At 39.5% G+C, this 21,915-nt stretch overlaps 1 protein-coding gene and 1 long non-coding RNA gene across 3 annotated transcripts; both read left to right on the top strand.

The window, feature by feature from the left end:
- The first annotated feature begins 2,181 nt into the window (after positions 1–2,181).
- Positions 2,182–20,057, top strand: LOC145447865 (uncharacterized). Of its 2 annotated transcripts, XM_080326129.1 has the most exons (10): positions 2,182–2,836; positions 3,253–3,422; positions 6,373–6,550; positions 10,295–10,533; positions 10,948–11,059; positions 11,140–11,690; positions 11,857–13,104; positions 14,091–14,265; positions 14,336–14,530; positions 18,027–20,057. In XM_080326129.1, the coding sequence occupies exons 2-10, from the start codon at positions 3,266–3,268 to the stop codon at positions 18,412–18,414; spliced, it is 3,243 nt and encodes a 1,080-aa protein (XP_080182255.1). In that variant the 5' UTR covers positions 2,182–2,836; positions 3,253–3,265; the 3' UTR covers positions 18,415–20,057. The 2 variants fall into 2 exon arrangements, with proteins under 2 accessions (XP_080182255.1, XP_080182256.1); XM_080326130.1 differs by lacking the exon at positions 2,182–2,836 and having other exon boundaries at positions 2,879–3,422.
- LOC145447866 (uncharacterized) lies at positions 14,578–17,464 on the top strand. Its single transcript, XR_013917737.1, has 2 exons — positions 14,578–15,383; positions 15,429–17,464. It is a non-coding gene; the product is annotated as an uncharacterized LOC145447866 (long non-coding RNA).
- Positions 20,058–21,915: the final 1,858 nt, after the last annotated feature.

The following is a 21,915-nucleotide window of genomic DNA, read 5'->3' as shown; positions in this document are numbered from 1 at the left end:
GCCAAAAGATCACAGAAGACGGTAAATTTTGGTCTAAAAGATAGATGATGGGTTACGCGGGAGTAAAATCTGAAAAATGGCCATATTTGTTTAGTCAACATCACATACGTAGCGTAAAAAGTGGGTACTTCGGGAGTCGATCCAAAATGATGACCTTTTTTTAGTCAATACAAGAAAATCTCCAGTAAATGTAACAAAATCAGCAATTTTCAATGTCGTTAAACTAACTTTCATGATTTGATAAAAGTGTCCTCCTCTCCCGATTCCAAAATATGGTAACCCTAAATAAGGGATTGACGCCACTAGTTGCGTCACACACTAGCAATAATAAACTTCATATAGTCATGCTTGACTCTTAGGATTCACATAAACTAGGTTGCTCTTTGGGACATGATCACGGCCATAATTAACCCGTTTCATATATACAGGCCTACCAATCCCTAAATTTTGTACGCAGAACATTACGGGATGATCAATTGATCATGATGATACCATATGAAGCCATTTCACTTTCATGAAAAGGAAATACCAGATGTTCCCTCATTTCCGAAAGACGCATTATGACTTGAGTTGAATCACGATGAGGTCGGGAAATAAATATCACTCATACTAATTGTGTAACTTATTCTTTACTACATTATTTCTAGAATAGCCAGATATTACTGCTGTATACGCGTATGGATTGGATACGCATTGCATTGATGCTTACCATGTCTTTATAGAGACTGCATGCCTGTAAAAAGTGTCACGACAGACCTTTTACCTCGTGAATATACTCCGAAAAAGTCGATATTTTTCCCAGTTCAAAGAAAGCAGCTGTGTGCAATAGATCAATCATATCAAATCAAATATCAAGCCGGTGACGTCATATTTTGTGATACGATTGATGATATACAATGTTCTATCCAATTCTCTACTAGTTGCTGACGATTGCCCCTGTCGGGTACATTTCTATATCAATATATTAATCAATTGTATATTGATGTTCTGTATTCCCCCAAGAAGATCAATGGATGTGAATGTGATGACGTTTGAGAATTAACGCATGTGTAGCGTCCGTGTATTTTCTATTCACTGGGCCATGTACCACTTAAAAGATTTGATATTTCTAAAGAAATCGATATTATAGTAATGCCATAATAATTACGCCTATCTGGAATACACATATCCTACTAACGACGTGTGTGACTATAACGCTGAGCAAATTTGAGTAGGCCTATACCTCTGTCGGTGGGTCATTCTATATTATCAGCCGAGTCGAGTATTAGAATACTACCTACTATGATGCCACATGGATAACGATGACGTAGAGTTCAACTTTATATCTATATTTGTGACAAGGAATATATTCCTATTTTCATGTCATCAAAAATATAATTGACCATGACTATTTCATAGCGCTTCGCGGCAATGCTTCTACTCGATCAATACTCATCGGAATTGTCGTTTCCATGAATTGACGCAGCCTTGTGCAAAACGCGCTGTTTGAATTACGATCAACCGAGGTTTCTAGGCTTCCACGCCTACCCACGCCTTTGGCCAAGAGTGTTTTTGCATTTCCGTATGTAGCTAGTGGCTCAAATGAATTTGCTACCATTCATACAAAACACAAATATTTCACTTAAACTGCTACAGCGGGTAAGTCGTGCATATGTAAAACGGCACAAGGGAAGAATAGTGAATTATTATTATTCATGTTTGCCGCACGAGTGCCACTCCGGAAGTAATTATAATTTCCATTATAGCATACATTTTCTCTGTTGTGACGTTGATCAGTACATTAGCACGTTGTTGTTGCTGAGGTAATTATGGTGTTTTTCGACTGCAATGGTCAATGACACTGATAGGCCTATATTATGTTCCATATTATATATATTACATTTGTACACGGTCTTGTGGTTGCTCAGTCGCGAAAGAATCGTTGTAAATTTAATTTCTGTATATGCGGGCCTGTCAATTTAACAGTCCGTTCGTATACACTATGAAATACAAACAGGAATCAGTTTACCAAATCACTGGGATATCTCCATGGTTACGGGCAGACGTAATTTATGGCGGATCAAAAATCTTTGCTCGTAAAATGGCTTGTTGCCAGGCAATTTTCTAATGCGCCAGGTCCGTACGATCAAACACGCAATAGGACCACATAGCCGTGTTACTGTTTGTGACGAGTCAATATTTATCCCGACAGTAACCCAACAATAGATATGTCACAGGAAGATGCGATATAACACTTCGAGAATTAGATGGATTTGACGAAGACGGACTATCTGAAGGACAATTACAAGAGTAAATTCAATCGTCAAACATTTACTTACTTTATTCCGCATCAGTTTACTCAACAGGAGGGTACATACCTTCATCACCAACGCTTCTTACATGAACATGAACATATGACCACAATGTAGCCTAAGCATAATAGCGTAAGCTATAATTTCGAATAGAATAAAGAATGATATTGCGTTCACTAACATAAGGTAAAGGTCCTTGGTAAACTACGCAGTGTCATTGATCAGTTGGTACAGGACTTTTATGATAAGATATTGAAGGGAGCAGCAAGTCAGAGGCGGACATGAAATTATACCTTTTGAAAAATATCCCTTTTTGGTCTTAACATTTGAGAATCGCTCAGAACTTAACGAACTCATATTTTCCGTCTTTTGTATTAACCTATGGTATTTTACAGTTGATAAGTTCATTTACAATTTCATGTGCCAGTTATCTCGATTTATCCAATCATTACGGAGTGATAGCCTACCGACTCTAAACAGGCAAGACTTCTTGGAATTAGTTTGGTAATTTGTTTATACAAATGCGCCTGAAGAGCTTCTTGGATGTACGTAACAGAACTTCGATATACAATTGAATAGTATATTCTCATATTGAAATGAGCCCGAATATTTTCGGCTAACACTCGTCAGGGGTAGCCTAATCGTCCGCAACGGGTAGAGAATTGGAAAGAACATTGTATATACGTAGTATGTTGCACATTTCAAGCAAGTAAGATCTTATAGTAGCCTACAGTGTATTTCCTAATATAATTGGACGATGCTAGGCAACTGTCGCCAGAGAAAATCGAGTTTTTGCTGTGATTCCTACTAATGTGATTGGATTCGTGATCTGTGTTAAGATTGGATTCCGATTATAGTGATGGAATCTACAAGACGACGTCATAATATAGTGCCGTTGTGATGCCGTAACATTTGTTAAAGAGACAACTTTGCTCTTGCTCAGCCCTTTATTTACAACTAGATGAGCGAAGAAAATGCTGGGACGCAGACCGGACGCGGAATGGAATCAATGGCTAAAGAAAACGTACACGCCAAATCTGAACTCTGTCGGCTATAACAGCGTGAGAAACCATCCCAACGCAAAGGCGTTCGTCTTATTCGTTAGACTATGTCACGAAGAAAAATCTGAAAGTAAGGTTCTGAAGATATTTCATTCGCTGTAATATGTTGATAACGTATAGTGACCTCTGTCTATTACTGGGCAAGCTTGATTTAGCATTTTATCCCAATAGAGCAACGCAACGCAAGACCTAACGAAATCACCATTGCTGTACTGAAAAAACATATATACATATAGGTTATAAACCCGAAAACGCTATGAAAGAGAATTCAAACCTTGTCATTGTCAGATAACTTGACCTAGGATTAGGTAATATTCGATTTACCGATCATCTACAAATATCGATCTCCAAAATTACGGTACAATATATATAGCCATATATTGGTCATGCCCTCTAGTTTACCATTAGTAGGGCGCACGAACAGTCTTTACGATGACCTAACCCGATAGCGCTATGAAAGAGAATTCAAACCCTGTCATTGTCAGATAACTTGACCTTGGATTAAGTAATCTTCGATTTACCGATCCTCTACAAATATCGATCCCCAAAATTACAGTACAATATATATAGCCAGATATTTGTCATGCCCTCTAGTTTACCATTAGTAGGGCGCACGAACATTCTTTATGATGACCTTCCCTTATACTCAGTGTTACCAGATCTCCTTCTCTATATTGGATCATCCTCGGAGGATTAAATCACACAACTGGCATTATACTATATGTCACGTTGAGTAATACAATGCGGTTCAGCGATTGAATCTCTGACAACCATCACTTTAATTGGATTTTTGCGTATAGTTTTGGTAACTTATTTACCTCCAAAAACACGTAACACTGCAATAGTTAGGACGGAAAGAATAGACGGGTGCAATCAGCTAACCGCCTAACCGCGTAAAAGTCTGCAGGCTACCAGGCTACCAGAATACCATATATTTTTCGAGATAATCAGAAACAGTCGTTTCGTGTCATTCGGGAAGTTGGTTGAAATGGTTCAATACAATACAACAGTTGATATCCCATACATAACTATATCGGCTAATCGCGCAACTGCATGAGCTAATGGGTGCATTCCACACGCACATAACTGCGATATATAAGAAAGTTCATTCATTTCAGTCGAGTAATGTTACAATGTTTCAAATCATCCAACTATAGGAAATGTTATCTAACTAGGTGTGTTTAAAACAATTTGTTTAAAACATGTAAACACAGTGTTTTAAACAAATAGCCTTTTGAAAAAAATGTGTTTATTTTTTCAAACGTTGTCTAATTATGCCATAATTGCGTGAATACGTCCGAAAACCATGTAGTATGAGCCTGCGGCCGATTTGCACCAAAAATAGTCGACGTATGATGTGAGGTGGCTGGAACCCTCGAAATCGTCGTCGGTTCAACAGTTTTTGCGCGTAGATATAGAATAGATCATTGGTACGGAATGGGTGTACTGATGATGATGATGACCGCCGACCGTAAAAATGCTGCATAACGATGTAGTCCTGGTTAAAGATATTTTTGGTCTGCTTATGACAGTGATCCGAAGCCCTTTTCGTCGAATTAGCCATATTTACCCTATATTTTCAATTGCCAATGCCAATCCACTGCGACGTCACAATTAAATATTCGTGACGTCATGGCTAAAATAAATAAAACATTATTTTTTTTTAATTGATTTTTGTTTTAAATGCAACCCTACTCATGACTATAGAAAAGCGCCAGATCGGCTAATTACGAAATTGATCTAATGCGCACATTGTACGAATGTACGTAACTTAGGAAGTTACATTACGTTATATAAGAATTCTCAACAATCACTATGAAATGCCTTAAAGTTCGCGAAGGGGCTAATGGGGAAAATGAGCTAATCGCGCAACTGAGTAATACGTGCATTCTACGTAACGTAGGAAGCTACATTGCAGAATTTTCATTGATGTCGGTCGGGGAGTTGGCTTCAAATTGAAATCTTTTTTGCTATACTTACGCTACTTCCTCAAATGGTCATGTTATCAGGCTACTTGCATTTCTATTTAACATTTTTCTCAGATAACTCTGGCGACTTTTGACCCTTTAAATTTTGAAAAGTAGACATTGGCGGCAAGAAAAAATTGCATCTCTGTTATGAGTGAAATCGAAGTCATGTGCAAAATGGTCCCTCTATCACAGTAACTGAATATGTTTTCGAAAATTACACACATGCTGAATTTGTATAGTGTAATTAGTCATTTTGCGTTGGTCTCGAAGACGCGTCTTGCAATTTCGAGCATGGCCAGAACCGACAACTGCTAGAAGTATATGCAATCCCTAGTCCACATTTACTTTTTGATCTACATACAATTAAATGCTTTACCGACAGTCCATTTTTTACATCCACTTGAAGTAACTTTGAGTTGTTTTGGAAATAATCGTTACCTCAACCGCTTCTACTTGTAATCGAGTAGAAATTTTCCGCATGACTTCTACATATTATTGAGTAGAAACATCGACTATACTTTATACTTTGTCTACCTTCGCCTTTAACGCATTCTATGTATTGCATATCTGGAGAAGACCATGTCTACAATCAATATCCCATAAAACAACGAAAATATGTTTTAAAGAAAGGCCCCATAGTCTAGTCATCTGAGATTTAAATTTATTTCCACTTAAAACACAACCTCAGTTGTACCAGTACCATAACGTACGATACAATGATTTGTCACTGCGCTACTATAGCTAAGCAAGTATATGTTCCAACTGGAATACAACATGGGCGTCGCCATTGCACAATGCACATCTTTTGCCCCCGAATATAATAAAACTTGAGTTTGTCATCCCAAATATTCTCCCTCCGCCTCAGATACTTTTTGTCAATATATTGCCAGTCATTAAACATTCCAAATAGTTGATGGCCTGTATAATTATTTAGGTCTACTGCATTATCGGCCGGCGCAACCTTATCATATTGTGTATCTCTTCGCCACATCATATATATCTTATACTGAGGTATTTCTTATATCCAAATGATTTATCATGTTTTATCAGTGTACACTCTTCGTGACCTGTATGATGGAATGAAAATATTCGAAGTCAAAAGCGATCTCGAGCTCTATTTGGGGATTCCGGCGAGTTTTATGGAAATTAGGTCGATTCACGAGAAATCCTTTCGTGACAACGACTCCCTAAATTTAGGAAAGAATGTGGCCTTCGGAGATACCATAAGGTACAATAGTTTAATTCGCTTGCAGTATTGCACTACTGTCGAAAAATATGTTTGAAATTTCAGTTCCATATTAGAATACAGTATTATTAGTATAGATATAGGGAACATAGGCATACATAATGTATGATAGTCCAAGGGCGGTTAAAGTAGTCATCAGTGGTACTCAATTAGAGGTATAAGTACCGTCGTAATTTTTCACACAAATGCAAGTAGAAGTGGTGACTTATAAATAAGTCATTTTTCGCTAGGTATGCGGGATCGATGACGTGACAAAGGACTGACGTCATAGTACGTCAGAGTTGACAAATGAACCGACTCGCAAGCGTTCAATATGACCTGTCACTTGTATATGGTGACAAAATCACGATACTATTAAGCAGGCGCGTAGCCAGCCGGCCGCTTGCTGAATTGATTGAATTCATTTCAAATTTACCAAGGTAGCATCAGTTTATTATGGTTGAGTACATGCACCAATGCCGATAATACATCGATCGGAACAGCATCCTTGTGTAACGGAATCGCTCGAGGGATGGTGTGAACGTGAGGTTCACGTTCGCGTTCTATGTGTGAACCTGGGAAATTTAGAGGTTCACGCTCACAAACGAACCTTGGTAGGTTCTGCACTGTGAACCTTTTTTCAGATATTACAATTTTCACTCATTAAAACATCTTTTGTTTAAATTTATGGCATTTCAACTGCGGGCCACTCTATACATGGTGCTGGCAGCATCAAAAAATCAACACTAAACGAGCATGCACCTTGGCAGTATCAAACATTTTACTGGCTTTGTTACAAAAGTTTGCTCGAAATATCCAGCCTTCCGTTGGTTTATATTTAGTGACTCTCTGCTGTGAGCTTCACCCACAATCACACAACATCAAGAGCAAAAAACACTATATGTAGGTAGTAAACGAATGATGCTTATTCAATCAATCAATGAAGTTGATATCGTTGCCTGATGAAAAAAATCTAGCAGGCGTACGGGGTGAATCTTGATTTCATATCTTTATTGTATCACGAAAACCAAATCCGTGCGATTGGGGTGTTGGCTACTTTTGTGTAACTTGTTAAAGGGGTAATATCGGTAGCAAGCACAGAAACCCGCTTTACACTCTGCTCAATATTAACGTAGTAATTATACTCAGACGCCGAATGCATTGTCCGGTCTGGCCTATACTGGCGTAGGCTTATATTCCCTTGCAAATCCTCGTCGAAATTGTTGGCGAAGGACGGAAGATATTGATTTATGGGATTATTATATCATTTGATTGCCCCAGCTGATACATTCGGCGACGTTTAAAACGTCAATATGTTAGGGTTACCATACGTCCTCTTTTAAGAGGATTTGTCCTCTTTTTTGACTTTTTTGAAAGTGTCCTCGGAGGACGCCCTTTTGTCCTCTTTTTTGAGATTTTGTCCTCTTTTTTGAAAATTTAGGTCAGATTTAGAGCAAATTGCGAGTGATATGCCGTAAATTAGCACATAAGTGACGCCCCGGCGGGTATTTCGGAGTTAAAAACTGTGATTTTAGCTCTGAGCGGAAAGTTGACCTTTTTTCTTAGTCATCCACCTAACAATGCGGAGGGAAAAACGGTATTTTGAGCTCTGAGCGGAAAGATGACTTTTTTTTTCAGTCAACCGATCACAAAGTGGGGAAAATTGACCGATTTTTGAGAATTCTTCTCCGATTTTGGAAGTCTCAAATTTCTGAAAAAGTGTCCTCTTTTTAGATTTCCAAAATATGGTAAGCCTACAATATGCACTTCAGCATTGTGGCGTTATGTGGCCAGTCGTCGCTAGGTATCGTGTACAACTGTGTACATTTATTTATGCTATCACTTCACTGAAATGTGGGGTTGGAATTAGCAATATGACGTCACATGACGTCACGAGGTTCACGTTCGCGTTCACACAGAACCTTTCAAAAAGGTTCGCGTTCACACGAACCTGAACCTTTCAGAGGTTCACACCATCCCTGTGTTATACTCGACACATCACGCTGCCATTAGATTACTAGCGAGTCCGACTGCACACTGCACAGTCAATTAGTGGGCTCGCAATCTCACGCAACATATTCGTCAACACGCGCGCCGACAATCATTACATATCAATCACTCCGCCTTGAGACCAAACGGATACGCATTTTTGGCGACGGCTAATAAACTAAAGTTACAGGAATTATTTTCCCAAATGGAAATTCTGTTCTGGACTCTATTCATTCGTGACTCCGATTTCAGAGGAGTCAGAAGTTTCGATATCAAGAGCCTGCAAGACATTTTCTGGTAGTTCTTTTTAGTATTAGCGTTGATCAAAATCAATTACGCCGCTATCTGTTCAAGGTCAACATGTATTTCAATCAATTCCGTCCATGTTCAATGTCTGAGCCAGTCTGATATCACAATCACACAAGACGCGATAGTTCTGGCCGGCGCATCAGATATCATATTCCTACACTTCAGGAGATGACAATCGCGCCTCCAGAAATTGACATCTTGAGTGTCGATGTTGAGGTCTGGGTTTTGTTGCCTCGCGTTGCGTCTTCTAAATACTCGCGTTCGATCAATGTATTCAGGCGCATAGCCGAGTTGTTATGGAGTCTGTTCTACAATGGCATCGATTTCAGGTGGTTTAAACCTTTCTCATCTTTTAAAACTCAAGCCTTGACATACATCTTCTGATGGTTATGTTCAAGTATTAGCGGAAATCATGTACGCGATGTCAATCTTTAATCACAATCGATAGATAAGAGCCAAAGCATGCTAGGCCCGAGATGATATATTTCGTACCAGGTCTATTGCAGACCCAATTGCGTAAGCCAACGATGTTATCGATGGTATAGTGCGCACCGGGCCTATTGCAGATCGATTCTTCAAGCCAGCGGAACCAGGCTTGATGGAGACGCGATAAATCAGGCCAGCGACGATTGCCGAGCGCGCGGCAATTAATGACCTAATTTTGCAATAATCTCAGCGGGAGATGTCGTTGCGTTACATTGTGCACAAACGGCGCTCGCTAATTGGAAACACACTTTTCGCTAATTGACCGTGGCGGCGTGCAACACTGATAAAATACGACTAACTAAATATTAGCATCAGAATGGTCGTTTCAAAAGGACGGGGTTTTGTGAAGCGCCTGAATGTTTTGCTGCTGATTTGCTTACGTGTGCAGCAGCACTACGAAATAATACATTGCTTATTTCTAAATCGATCAATTCACCGGCCAGTCAGTTGCTGACCTAACCAAATTTTGGGTATGCCGCATACCCAAAAAAATCCTAGGTATGCGCTGCATACCTGAGTTCAGCGCCTTTGAAGTAAGTAAAATAGTAAATATTCCTGGTTCAGAAAACTCAAAACTGTCAAGTAGAAGTGGGAGTAGTCTAAAATCTTAACCACTTCAGTAAGTAGTGCTAGTTGGCAGAACTTTCGTGCGTACCCATACAAAGTAGAAGTACTTCGTTAAAGACAATATCTGTGTAATACGCAATGCAATTACGACGTGATACACATACGTTGACATACCAAATACTGCATATCCTATATCAGTTGATGACAAGAATAGAATAGAATATTATATAATAATATAATATAATGCAATACATATGTTTAATGATTTTTTAATTACTAATCATTTGTTGGATTCATGTAATCTAGTGATAATAATAATTGGGAAAGCACTCTGCTGTGTCGATTCGCTTTCGTGTGGAACGTCTACCGACAACTATAATTGATTGCCTATGACAGAGTCACGCTGAATGATTCGTGGAACACCTTGATGAATGCGGCGCGGTGGAATTCATTTACTATCTTCAAAAGGGCGGTTCGTGCAATATCCAATAAATGTGCCTCGACAGGTTCACTGTCGCCCAACAGCGAAACGGGGAAATCCGGTCGTTTTGACGCGGGGGATCTCTCGTCAAAGGCGCTCTTTGCAGTAGTCAGACACGGCGATATGAAACTATGCAAAGTTCTCTTGAATAATGGTAATATATATCTTTGTAGTGGGTTGTGGCCTGACCATCCTTTTCATTGCAGAGATGGAGAAAGTATAGGAGGTTTTATAGTTGATTACACTACAATTGAAATTAATTTATAATGCCATTTAGTTAGGATTAATTGAAAATTTATAGTTTGAATGTGCGATTTATAATGTTGTACGATAATAATGTACACGTCCATAAATTGGAAAGGCGGAACTCACCTGAATGGTGGTATAGGGGAAGTCTGATTCGCCACAAAATATGTGGGAAAACCTAGAATATTGAAAACACTATCTCCCAAACTCTGGCACACGATTTCTGAACAATGGTATGCTGATGCAGTTAAATTATTATATCCTTTTCTGATATGTAATAAGACTTCTCATGGAATTTTATCGTATCATGTACTTTTTACAGATGCCGACACAATGTACACGACTTCACTAGGCAATACCCCGTTGCATATCGCCTCTCACTATGGCCATCTTGCCGTCGCTCAATATCTTGTTGCTAACGGATCGAATATTCGGTGGGTAGACCAAAATAGGCCTATAGGCCTATAGCCATATCGTGACAAAATGCCAATGGTGAATTGTTTTCTGTCAACAGCTGCTATAATGTGCGGGGAGTATCGCCACTCGACTTAGCAACTAGCAGAGGTCACTTCGAATTGGCCAGATGGTTATGGTTGAATCAATGGTCAGTGTCTCTAACTAAACAAGTCTTTAGTTCCAAAGCTACAGAGGAGCTGCCGGCAAAGAGTGGTAACACATTGCGAATTCCTTCGCCTAAACGGCCTATAAGCGCGGACGTTATTATGCCAACTTCATCGAATTCGTTCGAATCTCCTTCGCACGGCAAATTAAAATACGGCAGACCGAAAACTGCATCAGTGTACACAAGACAGCTTACAATGCTTGATAGCAAACTGCCAACACGTTCATCGTCGACCCCTTCAAGATCAAATTGCCGCGGCGTGTCGAAGCAGGTACCCCGTCGGAAGGTCACTATCAATGGACTGAAACTGGATAAAACCAGGAGCATATTGGCATACTTCGCCTCGAAGAAAGATCGTCAGAGGTCAATACCGTGGAGAACAACACACTTTGATGGCAAGGTCACAAATACTTCAAACGCTTGGCCAAAAAGATCCGACAGAAGTAAGTTAAACAATTATATTCTGTCAATGACTGAGCAATGAGCATATAGATTGTAAAATATTGGGTCTCAAGTATCCGTACTATCTCGCAAGCATTCTAACTGAAAGTTCGAATTAACGCGAGCCATATGCTAACATTAACATGCACTCGTTCATATGATTCAAAGGTTACGCACCTGGTGGTGAAATCGCTATTACACCGACGACAGAACGCAATACGCCAACGCGAACATCGAATACATCAAGTACGCAAACTAATTCTCCAACAGTTGAAATTACTATTAATGATTTGATATCCGAAAGAAGTGGAGACGATTACCCCGCAAGTCATAATAATACGGATAGCACTTATGGAAGTATCACACATCTCGACACAGAACGAGACCCGCAACATGTGCCTGAAATCACGGCGTCTTTACCAAAACCGTTTCTGATGCCCTTCGAGGGGGATCACGCGAAGTCATATGGGACGGAATTTCCTCGGACACACACCGCCCCAACTGTGACTACAAGCAATTCCTTAAAATCTGGCTCCCTGAAAAGTAGGCCTAGTTCTGCGACCGAATACGACGACAGTCCCGAAGAATATCGCAAGGAACATCACATTATACATCTCACGATACCAAGAGCAGAGCAGGAAATTCTCAGCGACGCCGACAGCATACCTTCCACTCCAAGTAGGAACGAGAATATGTTTGAGAATGACTCAATAAGTAATCATAGTGCGGCAATAACAAGACCACGGGTAACAGAAACAAGTCCTGGCAATGCGGTTGCTGCTACGGCTGCTGTAAACTCAGAACAATCGCCAATCGAGGCGAGGAAGCAATGCTCCCATACCTCGATTCCTGTACACAAATTGCTTGTGCAGCAACAGAGAGATGACACCTGCTTGACTCGTTCAGAAACCATGAAGTCGAATCCGTCTAATACAAACTCAGAGAGAACGGAATACATACTTAAACAGATGCGTAAACCACAACAGCCTACACAGCCAAATGAGCTCTTAAATTCAGAACGCAGTTCCTCAAATATCACGAAGGATGTAATGCAGCGTGATACCAATAGTCCAAAACAAGTGGCTAAGGAACAATTTGGAAATCACAGAAACGCTACGCTGCCAACAGTACGTTCACCACGCTCGGAAAAACGATATTCATTTCAAAACAAAAACACGGATGCATCAAAGGTCGCGACACCAAGAACTCAAAAAAGTTTGACCGAAATAGAACGGACCGAAAGGAATCGCAAAGCCTTCGACGCTTGGCTGGAGAGAAAACGGAGAAGTGACGAAAAGAGGAAGGAGGAAAATCTTAGGAGAAAGAGTCAGGCAGACTCGCGAAGGAGCGTGTCGTCCGGATTAACTTTCGATGAGTGGCTTCGCGCAAAAAACGAAGAGACAGAAGAATACAAAGGTTCGTATCAGAATTATGCACAGTATTTCTAAGGTCAAATCTAAGTAATCAACATCACGCTACAAATGTAGCCTATCCCATGCGATGATGACCATCAAGGATCATGACACGCTCTTGATTGAGTAAAAGATACTGCGCCGAAATAGGAGTGGAACATATTTAGATCATGTGAACTTTCTGCCCAATGAGAATGAGTGCGCGATGTTGCGGTCATTAATTGAGTACCTCATCCTGGCCAAACGAAGTTGGGGATGTTAAACACCTTGAAGTTCCCCTGGACCTGTTACTGATACCGAAACTGTTCAAGTGGAAATGATGTGGATTTAAATAAAATTTGCTCAAGGCATCAGTATTTCAAAAATCAATGACCATAATCTACCTACAGCAACATCAGTACCACTGCCCGGACTTCGACTGCCTAAAATCCGGTGGGGGTCAAAGTAGTCCTTGCTAGTGCTCAAGTATATGATGCTTTACTAATACTACAAATTTATGCACACTTATAAGTAAATATCGATTTTCAAGGCATGCCAACACAAACAGAAGTTATGAGAATTGCTCTAATAATTGGTTGGAAGAAGTAGGTTGAGCGAAACTTGCAGACTGTTAGTCAAATGCTGAGACCGCACTGTCAAAATCTCAAGCTGCGACTTTGTAACTGACGCAGAATGGAAATAGGTGGAATTTCTGAAATTATATATGCTACAATCATTCAGGGTGGCCGGCTTTGCATAGTGATTTACTCGTGAAAGTGATGCAAATTCGTCTTATACTTGACAGAGTCAAGAAAGTAAGGATTTTTTCCCAAACAGGTGGAAGTAGAAGTGGAAGTAGTCTGTAAAGGGAACCACCGGGACCCATCATAGGCCCCGGAACCACTCGTTTTTAAGTAGCTGAGGTTAACGAAACCGACCTGAGTACTTCTTAAATGCACAAGTACTGCTTTGCTGACCCCACTGATAAAAGCAACCGTTGAAATTCAAAAGCTATAGATGCGCCGCCTGACTCCTCCAGAAAGTCCGTGAAACGCGATATCAGACTTCATAAAACGTACGAGGACTGGGTAAAGGAAAAGGAAGAGGAAAGACAGAACCAGCTGAACAACCAGAGAATCCTCGAAGAACAGACTAGAATTAGGATGCAACAAGAGGAGGAGAGAAAGTAAATACGTTATATCCTAATCGACCTTCGACGCTTCAGTTCACTTCATCTGGCCTCTCTTGCACTTTAGAAAGAAGGAGCTCGAGCGGAAAAGATTGGAATGGCTCAAGAAAAAGGAAGAGCTGCGAAAGTCGGAATTGGAGCAAAAAAGGAAGAGAGAGTCGATGAGCGAAGAAATGGCGAGCGCGGAATATCAAGAATGGCTCAGCAAACCGAGAGTGAAGACGTTCGACGAATGGGTTCAAGCGAAGGAACAGCATAATAAGTGAGCGATACACATCTTTACAGAGGCGGTCAGTAACGAAGTACTTCTACTTTTTTAAAGTACTCAAATAGTTTTCCGCTACTTGGGTACTTACTCAAGTACATCTAATTTCCCGCTACTTCTACTTCTACGTCGTAAAATTTTGTGATCTATTTACTTACTTTTCGCTATTTTCAGTTTGTCAAGTAGAAGTAGTTTAAGCCTCCAATCAGGAAGATAGCATGAGGAATTTCAGGGCTCTTTTCACGGTGTATCAACATTTAATTTTCATAAATATTGAGTAAAGCCCAGAATTTTCGTCGCGCTTCGCGCACGGTGGATGTGGAGGGAATCAATATGATTTCACGAAAGTACCGGTGAATATAATTAAGGTAAGCGGGTTGCGTGGTTCCGTTCACACCGCATTGGCCCATAATAACGTTTGAAACTGATGTTTTGCAATCTAGCATTTACTTCTCGTAATCTAGCAGTCATTGGCGTGTCCTAATCTGGAAAAGTGGACTCTGAATTTTTTTAGCTTTAGACCTGTTTTATCTGTTGAAATTTTCTGGAGAAAAGACATGAAATATATTTCCGCTTTTTAGAAGTAGTATGTTTCTCTTTCAATTCCCAATATCATACTTTGAGTTCTAGTTTCAGTTCTTTTGTCTGGAAAACATATATATTGAAGTATAACAGCAAATGTAGTAATGCCTCTATTTTCCGAAAATAAAGCTACACTATATGGCATTTTCACGATCAGCCACATTTTTCATTACCGTTTACTAATCGCGCAAAGTGTTTACACCGTATCCGACACCACTTCTCCGTGTTGCTCTTCGACCAAATTACGGGCCTTATAACATGGGGCCGGGTGCCATACCATAATATCAGCTAAATCGGGTGTTCGAGTTAACAGAGGATTAGTATCGCATTCCCATATCAATGCTATCATTTTCATCCCATGATGCGGAGGAATGCTTATGCTGTTGAAAATTGGATACCTCCTGGTATGCATCAATATGAATCAAGCTCTGCACCTTTCGCATAGTTCAATTTGCAGCTTTTGACAGTCAATGCAAACGAATTACGATCGTTTTCACAACTTCATACTTACTGGAGTAGATTTAAAGTCAGTCAATTCTACTTTTACTTCAAGTAGTTTCAGGTTGCTTATCTACGAAGTACTTCTACTCGTATTTGAGTCGATTTTTTGTCGCTACTTCTACTTCCACTTGAGCAGCTTTTTTGACTACTTTGACCACCTCTGCATGTTTTTAGCTTTTTCTAGTTATAGATTATCAACCCTGTGCTCGGGTCGCAAACTAAAGGATTAGCAATTATTCTGATTTTGCCTTTCGCAGCCGTTAAAAACTCTGGTTATTCGAGTGTGACTGACGTATCTATCCGTATGTTAGTAATCTATTATCGAATGTAAACATTCGATAAATCTATACTCTAGTCTAGGACTGTGGGTATTTCATAATCTAAATCTCATGGTCTCAATAGATGATGTCACGTCACGGTGTCGTCAGACTGTTTTTAGACACATGTTTACTCTCTTTTGTCGTCTGATAGCCATCCGGCACGTATAGTATGTTATTCTCCCGGCGTCGCGTCTAGGGTTGCATTTAAAACAAAAATCAATTCAAAACAAGCATGTTTAAACCAAGACCCTTGTTTAAAACATGTTTTTATTGTTTTTATTGGTTTGTTTTTAAGTCATGACGTCACGAATAATCAATTGTGCCGTCATGGTGGATTGGCATTGACAATTGAAAATATAGAGTGAATATTGTTCAGGGGTTCTCAAAGGGTGGGCCATGGCCCACTGGTGGGCCACAAGAGCATTTGAGGTGGGCCACAGAGCTATATTTGGAAAATTTTTAGAAATAATGTAAGTTTAGTAATATTTGTTGTTAATCGCTAAAAATAAATTCATATTAGTTGATTATACGTAAGCTACATAAAGCTTTTCATCCGACTCTGATGAGACGTAGTGGTGCGTATGGAGTCAGCATTTCAAGTCGAAAATGGGGGGCAGAAACAGCGGCTTTTTCCACTGGCTATGACTACCTATGGCTAACAGCAACTAAAATAATTTCGCGTATATAATACTTGGAAGGTAATGCTGAAGTAACCAAGTATTCCGGCAGGGTCATAATGTCGTATGCCGTTGTGAGGGGTGTGCAATAAACTCGGAATGAAGTGTAATTGATGTATAGATTTACTGTACTTCGGCAGGTCGTATTATTGTAAGCTGAAAATGGCCATAATTATAAATTATTAGCAACTTCTGGTGGAGGTCGTATACTGCACCGCCGCAACGAACAGTAATAGATTGAGGATTCAGCGGAGCGCATTAATAATTGGAGTCTGTTTAGAATGTCATGTCTGGAAATCAATATACATGATGTGCGATCAAATGAATTGATAGTATCACTGGATTGAATATTCCGACATCGCAACTTCAGTTGGTTCAGTTCGTGGGCTCAAGATTATTTCGTTGGTCGTTTGTTGGAAGATATCCATTCAACTTGAAAATTTTCGTCGCGCTTGGCGCGACTTCATGCCCCGTGCTGTTTATATTTTAATTTAATCAGTAAATTAGGAGTAAAATCGGCATATTTTAGAGAAATAGGCATATAGGCGTCATCGATTACCACGCATTGAACAGGATTATGACTTTCAGATTAGAAGTGGGTCACAGCACATTTCCTAACCGTAAAATGGGCCACGGCCAAGAAAGGGCTGAGAACCCCTGATATAGCTCCTTTGACTAAATATCTACGTACTATAGCTGTCGATCCGACTATTCTGAGGTTTCCAACCATCCCGTATCGTATACGACGGCTATATCGGGTGGTGGTTGTCTGTAGGCTCATACAACATGTTTTTTGGAAAGTATTTACACAATTAGGGCATGATTTTACAACGTAATAAAACACTATTTTTTTTTAAAAGACCTTTGTTTGAAACACTATTTAAAACATGTTTTAAACAAAGTGCATTAAACAATCATCCGTTTTGAATGCAACCCTATAGCCGCGCAACAGACAACGCAAATATTTCATTAGTCGATATACTTTCAAAATGGCACTACAGTTCTACAAAGATTGCAGAATAACTTAATTATGATACGATAAAATGGTCAAATTTTCCAAATCTTGTTCTGGTATAGTCAGAGGTGGTCAGAAACGAGGTATCTCTACTTTTTTCGAAGTACTCAAGTAGGTTTAGACTACTTACAGTATTTTTAAGTGGGTATGCTTTTAGACTCCTTCTACTACAGTTTTCAGTTCTTTAGGGAAATATAGGCCTAATTCCTTCATACTTACTCGGAAATCGTTACTTCTACTTCTATTTGAGTACCAACGATGTCCACTTGGACTACCTTCCGGATATTGTGATATAGGTAGACAAAACTCACTCGAGTACTCCACAAAAGATGAGGTACTTCGTTACTGACCACCCTGACGAAAATACGTTTTCATTTTAACTGAGACTCGCATTGCAGAATGAAGCAAGCGGCCGAATTGGCCGAAAAGGAAGCTCAAGAAAAGCGAGAGAAGGAGGAAGAAGAGAGACGTCGGCGAATGGCGAAGGAGAAGTTCAAGCGTTGGCTGAGAAAGAAAGAGGAGACGAAATTATTGGAAGCGAAAAAAGAACTGGAAAGGGCCAGAGAAATAACGTTGTTCCTCGCGAGGAAATCGGTTGCCCGACCAGCCAGCAAGGCGAAGCAACGGTGGTACCGCGCGTACGAAACTATTAAAGAGGAAACGTATGAGCCCGATTTTGAAGAAATCCACGATTCCGATTACGAAGAATCGAGCGAATCTTCCAATGATACGGAACAGGAACCCGCATTTAAGATATCAGTTTCAATCAGGAGAAATCCTACTTAATGCAAAAGAAATCGATTTCGTATTCAAGATGCGAGCTGTCAGCCTACCTAGTAGCCTATACAGTATTTTGTATACTTTTCCATCTTTATTTTGCGTTCAATTTCGCGGTAACGAGAAAGACTATGATAGGAACTTTCTAGTCACTGAATTCTCTCATTTAAATAAATGTTCACAATGTCGAACGGTGGTTCTTAACCGAGCTTCACACGAACTCCAGCGGTTCGCTGAGTCAATCTCAGGGGTTGATCACAGTTCATTTTTGGCACCATTATTCTACAGTAATGTATTTGATGTGTGATGTGGTAAATTTTTGTTTATGTGACTAGGTGAAAATTCGGGGTTATCCGAAGGCTTGCAGATTAGCGTTAGGATTCACCCGGCAAGAACCAGGACATATACAATATTCTTTTTCTGATATGAAAGTGCAACTATACATTGTAAAATGTATTCGCCATATAAGTTGTCTTTTTGATATCACTATAAGCATCGTTTGCGTCAATTGAGCTTATGCTTTCCCGAGTCCAAGTTTCCTGCACTGCATGCTTATTACAGTACTTGCTCGAATTTGTCAGGACGATTAGCTTTACTTTTTCAATAGTGAGCTACTATTGCATACACTCCTAACTTTTTAAACGCCGTATATACTTAATGCCTATTGCCCCTATTATGTTCCCTACCGAGATTTGTAAAGCCATTTTTACAAATAGTCTATAATACCTATTTAGGCGAACTGCAGCGACAAAAGAGTAGTCGGAAATAATAATACTTTTATATATTTAAGCGGCAATTGTCAACAAATCAAGATCACGATAGTAGGCTATACTCTCTGTAACCGCCGAAATTCGTTACGCGATCTCCAGCGTAGGAAACCCTGATATATGCTAAATATAGGCCTATAATCTTGCTCAATGCTCACGGGTAATTTGTTGAAAGTGCTCAATGCTCATACCAGCTATACCCGGCAATGAAGACATAAAGCCTCCGCAGTTTTTAGAAACGTGTCTATAGGTTCATACGTTTTTAATGATACCATGCCACCGTATACATGAGAACGATTAACTGTCGGGTTTCTTTGTGAATACCGCCCGACAAACTGCGTTTCGACATCTGATGATATGCGCAGAAGAATCCTCATTTAAAAGTTCAAACAGGGTTACAATACGGTATTTTGCGATAGCCTATATTACACAAAGGATCATGTTTATGTTTATATTATATAAAGAGGTGGTCAAAATAGTCAAGAAAGCTACTCAAGTAGAAGTAGAAGTAGCGAAGGAAAAATCTACTCAAGTACAAGTAGCAGTACTTCTTCCATAAGCAACCTCAAACCACTTGAAGTATAAGTAGAATTGACTGACTTTAAATTTACTCAAGTAAGTAAGTAGTTTTGAAAACGATCGTAATTCGTTGGCATTGATTGTTAAAAGCTGCAAATCAAGCTATGCGAAAGGTGCAGAGCTTGATTCATATTGATACATACCAGGAGGTATCCAATTTTCGACAGCATAAGCGTTCGATGAAAATGATAGTATTTATATGGAAATGCGATATTAATCCTCTGTTTACTCGAACAGCGCGTTTTAGAAAAGATCATGGTATGGCACCCTCTCCCATATTATAAGGCCCGTAGTTTAGTCGAAGAGGAATACGGAGAAGTTTACCGAATATGGTGTAAACACTTTGCGCGATTAGTAAACGTTAATAAAAAATATGGTGGGTCGTAATTTTGTCATATTGTGTAGCTTTATTTCCGGAAATTAAAGGCATTACTGCACTCCCCTTTATACTTAACCATGCAACCCGCTACCTAAATTATATTCACCGATACTTTTGTGAAATCATATTGGTCACTCCATATCCACTGTGCGCGAAGCGCGACCAAAATTCTGAGCTTTACTCAACTTTTATGAAAATTAAATGTTGATACTCCGTGAAAACAGCCCCGAAATTCCTCAGGCTATCTTCCTGATTGGAGTTTTAAACTACTTCTACGTGACAAAATGAAAATAGCGAGAAATAAGTAAGTAAATCACAAAATATTATTAAGTAGAGAAGTGGCAAAAATTAGTTCTACTTGAGTAAGTACTAGAAGTAGAGGAAAACTACTTGAGTACTTCAAAAAAGTAGAAGTACTTCGTTACTGACCACCTCTGATTATATAGCATGTCATAGCCTATGAGTACATTTCGTACTTCTAATCGGTAAAAATAAGCAGCCGACATGACGCCCCCCGCCCGTGTGTGATTGCACCAGACAAGCCAAAGCAGGTAAAGCATTCATGTTCTGATGTACATAACTCTTTTGCGACACATATATCACTTGTGAATAACAATCAACGTCCTGGAACCATGGATAGAGCTTCGAACAGTTTATGGAAGCATTAATCCCAACTCGGAGGAAATCGTACATACAAAACGTCAATTGCGGAGTACAAATAAAGAATTATAATGCAAATAATTGTTATGTGGAACATGATATAATGTCCAGTCAGTTATATACCACCATAGTTAGGTCTAAACTGATGCATTCTTCGGACTCCCGATTCCGTCCAGGATAGACAGTATTCCTTTCGTTATCTTCTTGTGCTGTGATGTATAGGCTAACCATGGAAATGACTTCAACATAATAAAATTCGAACTTCGTGATCCGGCCATAATACCTTTGTCATGCAATCGTCATCGTCAGTATTCATTTTAAAAATACATGACAAATTGAACAAGTATCAGGCAGCATATATAAATTAAACAATTAATTTGTGACAGCTGTTGATTGAGCCACGTTTACAACGTTGGATCTCCTTTTGTCACCACAGCAGGCTTTAGGTATGGCAATTATGATTGAAAAGAAATCGTCATATGTTGCTAGAACAGTCAGCAAGTTTACAAGAAGGTCTAAATTCATCAATGTTCGACTATAGATGAAAAGATTGGGGGAGTATTCTTTGTTCATTGCAGATATAGTAATTACGTCAGTCAGAACAGTGATAGCAGTACATGCACAGTATCGTCTTACTTTTCGTGTCAGAGTTTCCGAAGATGCAGTTTTTCCGCTTGTCGTTGAATTATGTATAGACAATCGAGCCATGGGATATATGAAGAGAAACAGCAACGTTAGATTCTGAAAGGCCATTACTCCGCCAATCAGAAATATGCTCCCTTCAAAATCCATAATACCATTTCGATGTTCCAGAAGGAAAATGGTACAACCATGCCCCCCAGGATAATATCGCTTTTCCAATACTACCAATATAGCTGTGATTGGTTGCAATGATAAGATTGCGACTAAAGTTAAATAGCTCAATATTGGTATCACTCTGTGCGTCATGGGTTCCATTATTGAGTTATGATAAACGACATATTGTCGAATCCACAGAAAAAAATGGATAGAGGTAATCGAAATTCCTATGAGCATTGTTTTGATATCGATCAGTAATTCACAAATATTGTCATTTAGATCAATGTACACTGTCGGTAAATCTGATAACAAGGTTAGTAAAGATAC

This window comes from Botryllus schlosseri, chromosome 10 (assembly GCF_051294905.1).
Source record: "Botryllus schlosseri isolate E-star chromosome 10, Bs_hap1, whole genome shotgun sequence".
In the NCBI taxonomy this organism is placed as follows: Eukaryota; Metazoa; Chordata; class Ascidiacea; order Stolidobranchia; family Styelidae; genus Botryllus; species Botryllus schlosseri.
The sequence above is the reverse complement of the archived record's forward strand: the minus strand, read 5'-3'. Positions and strand labels throughout refer to the sequence as shown.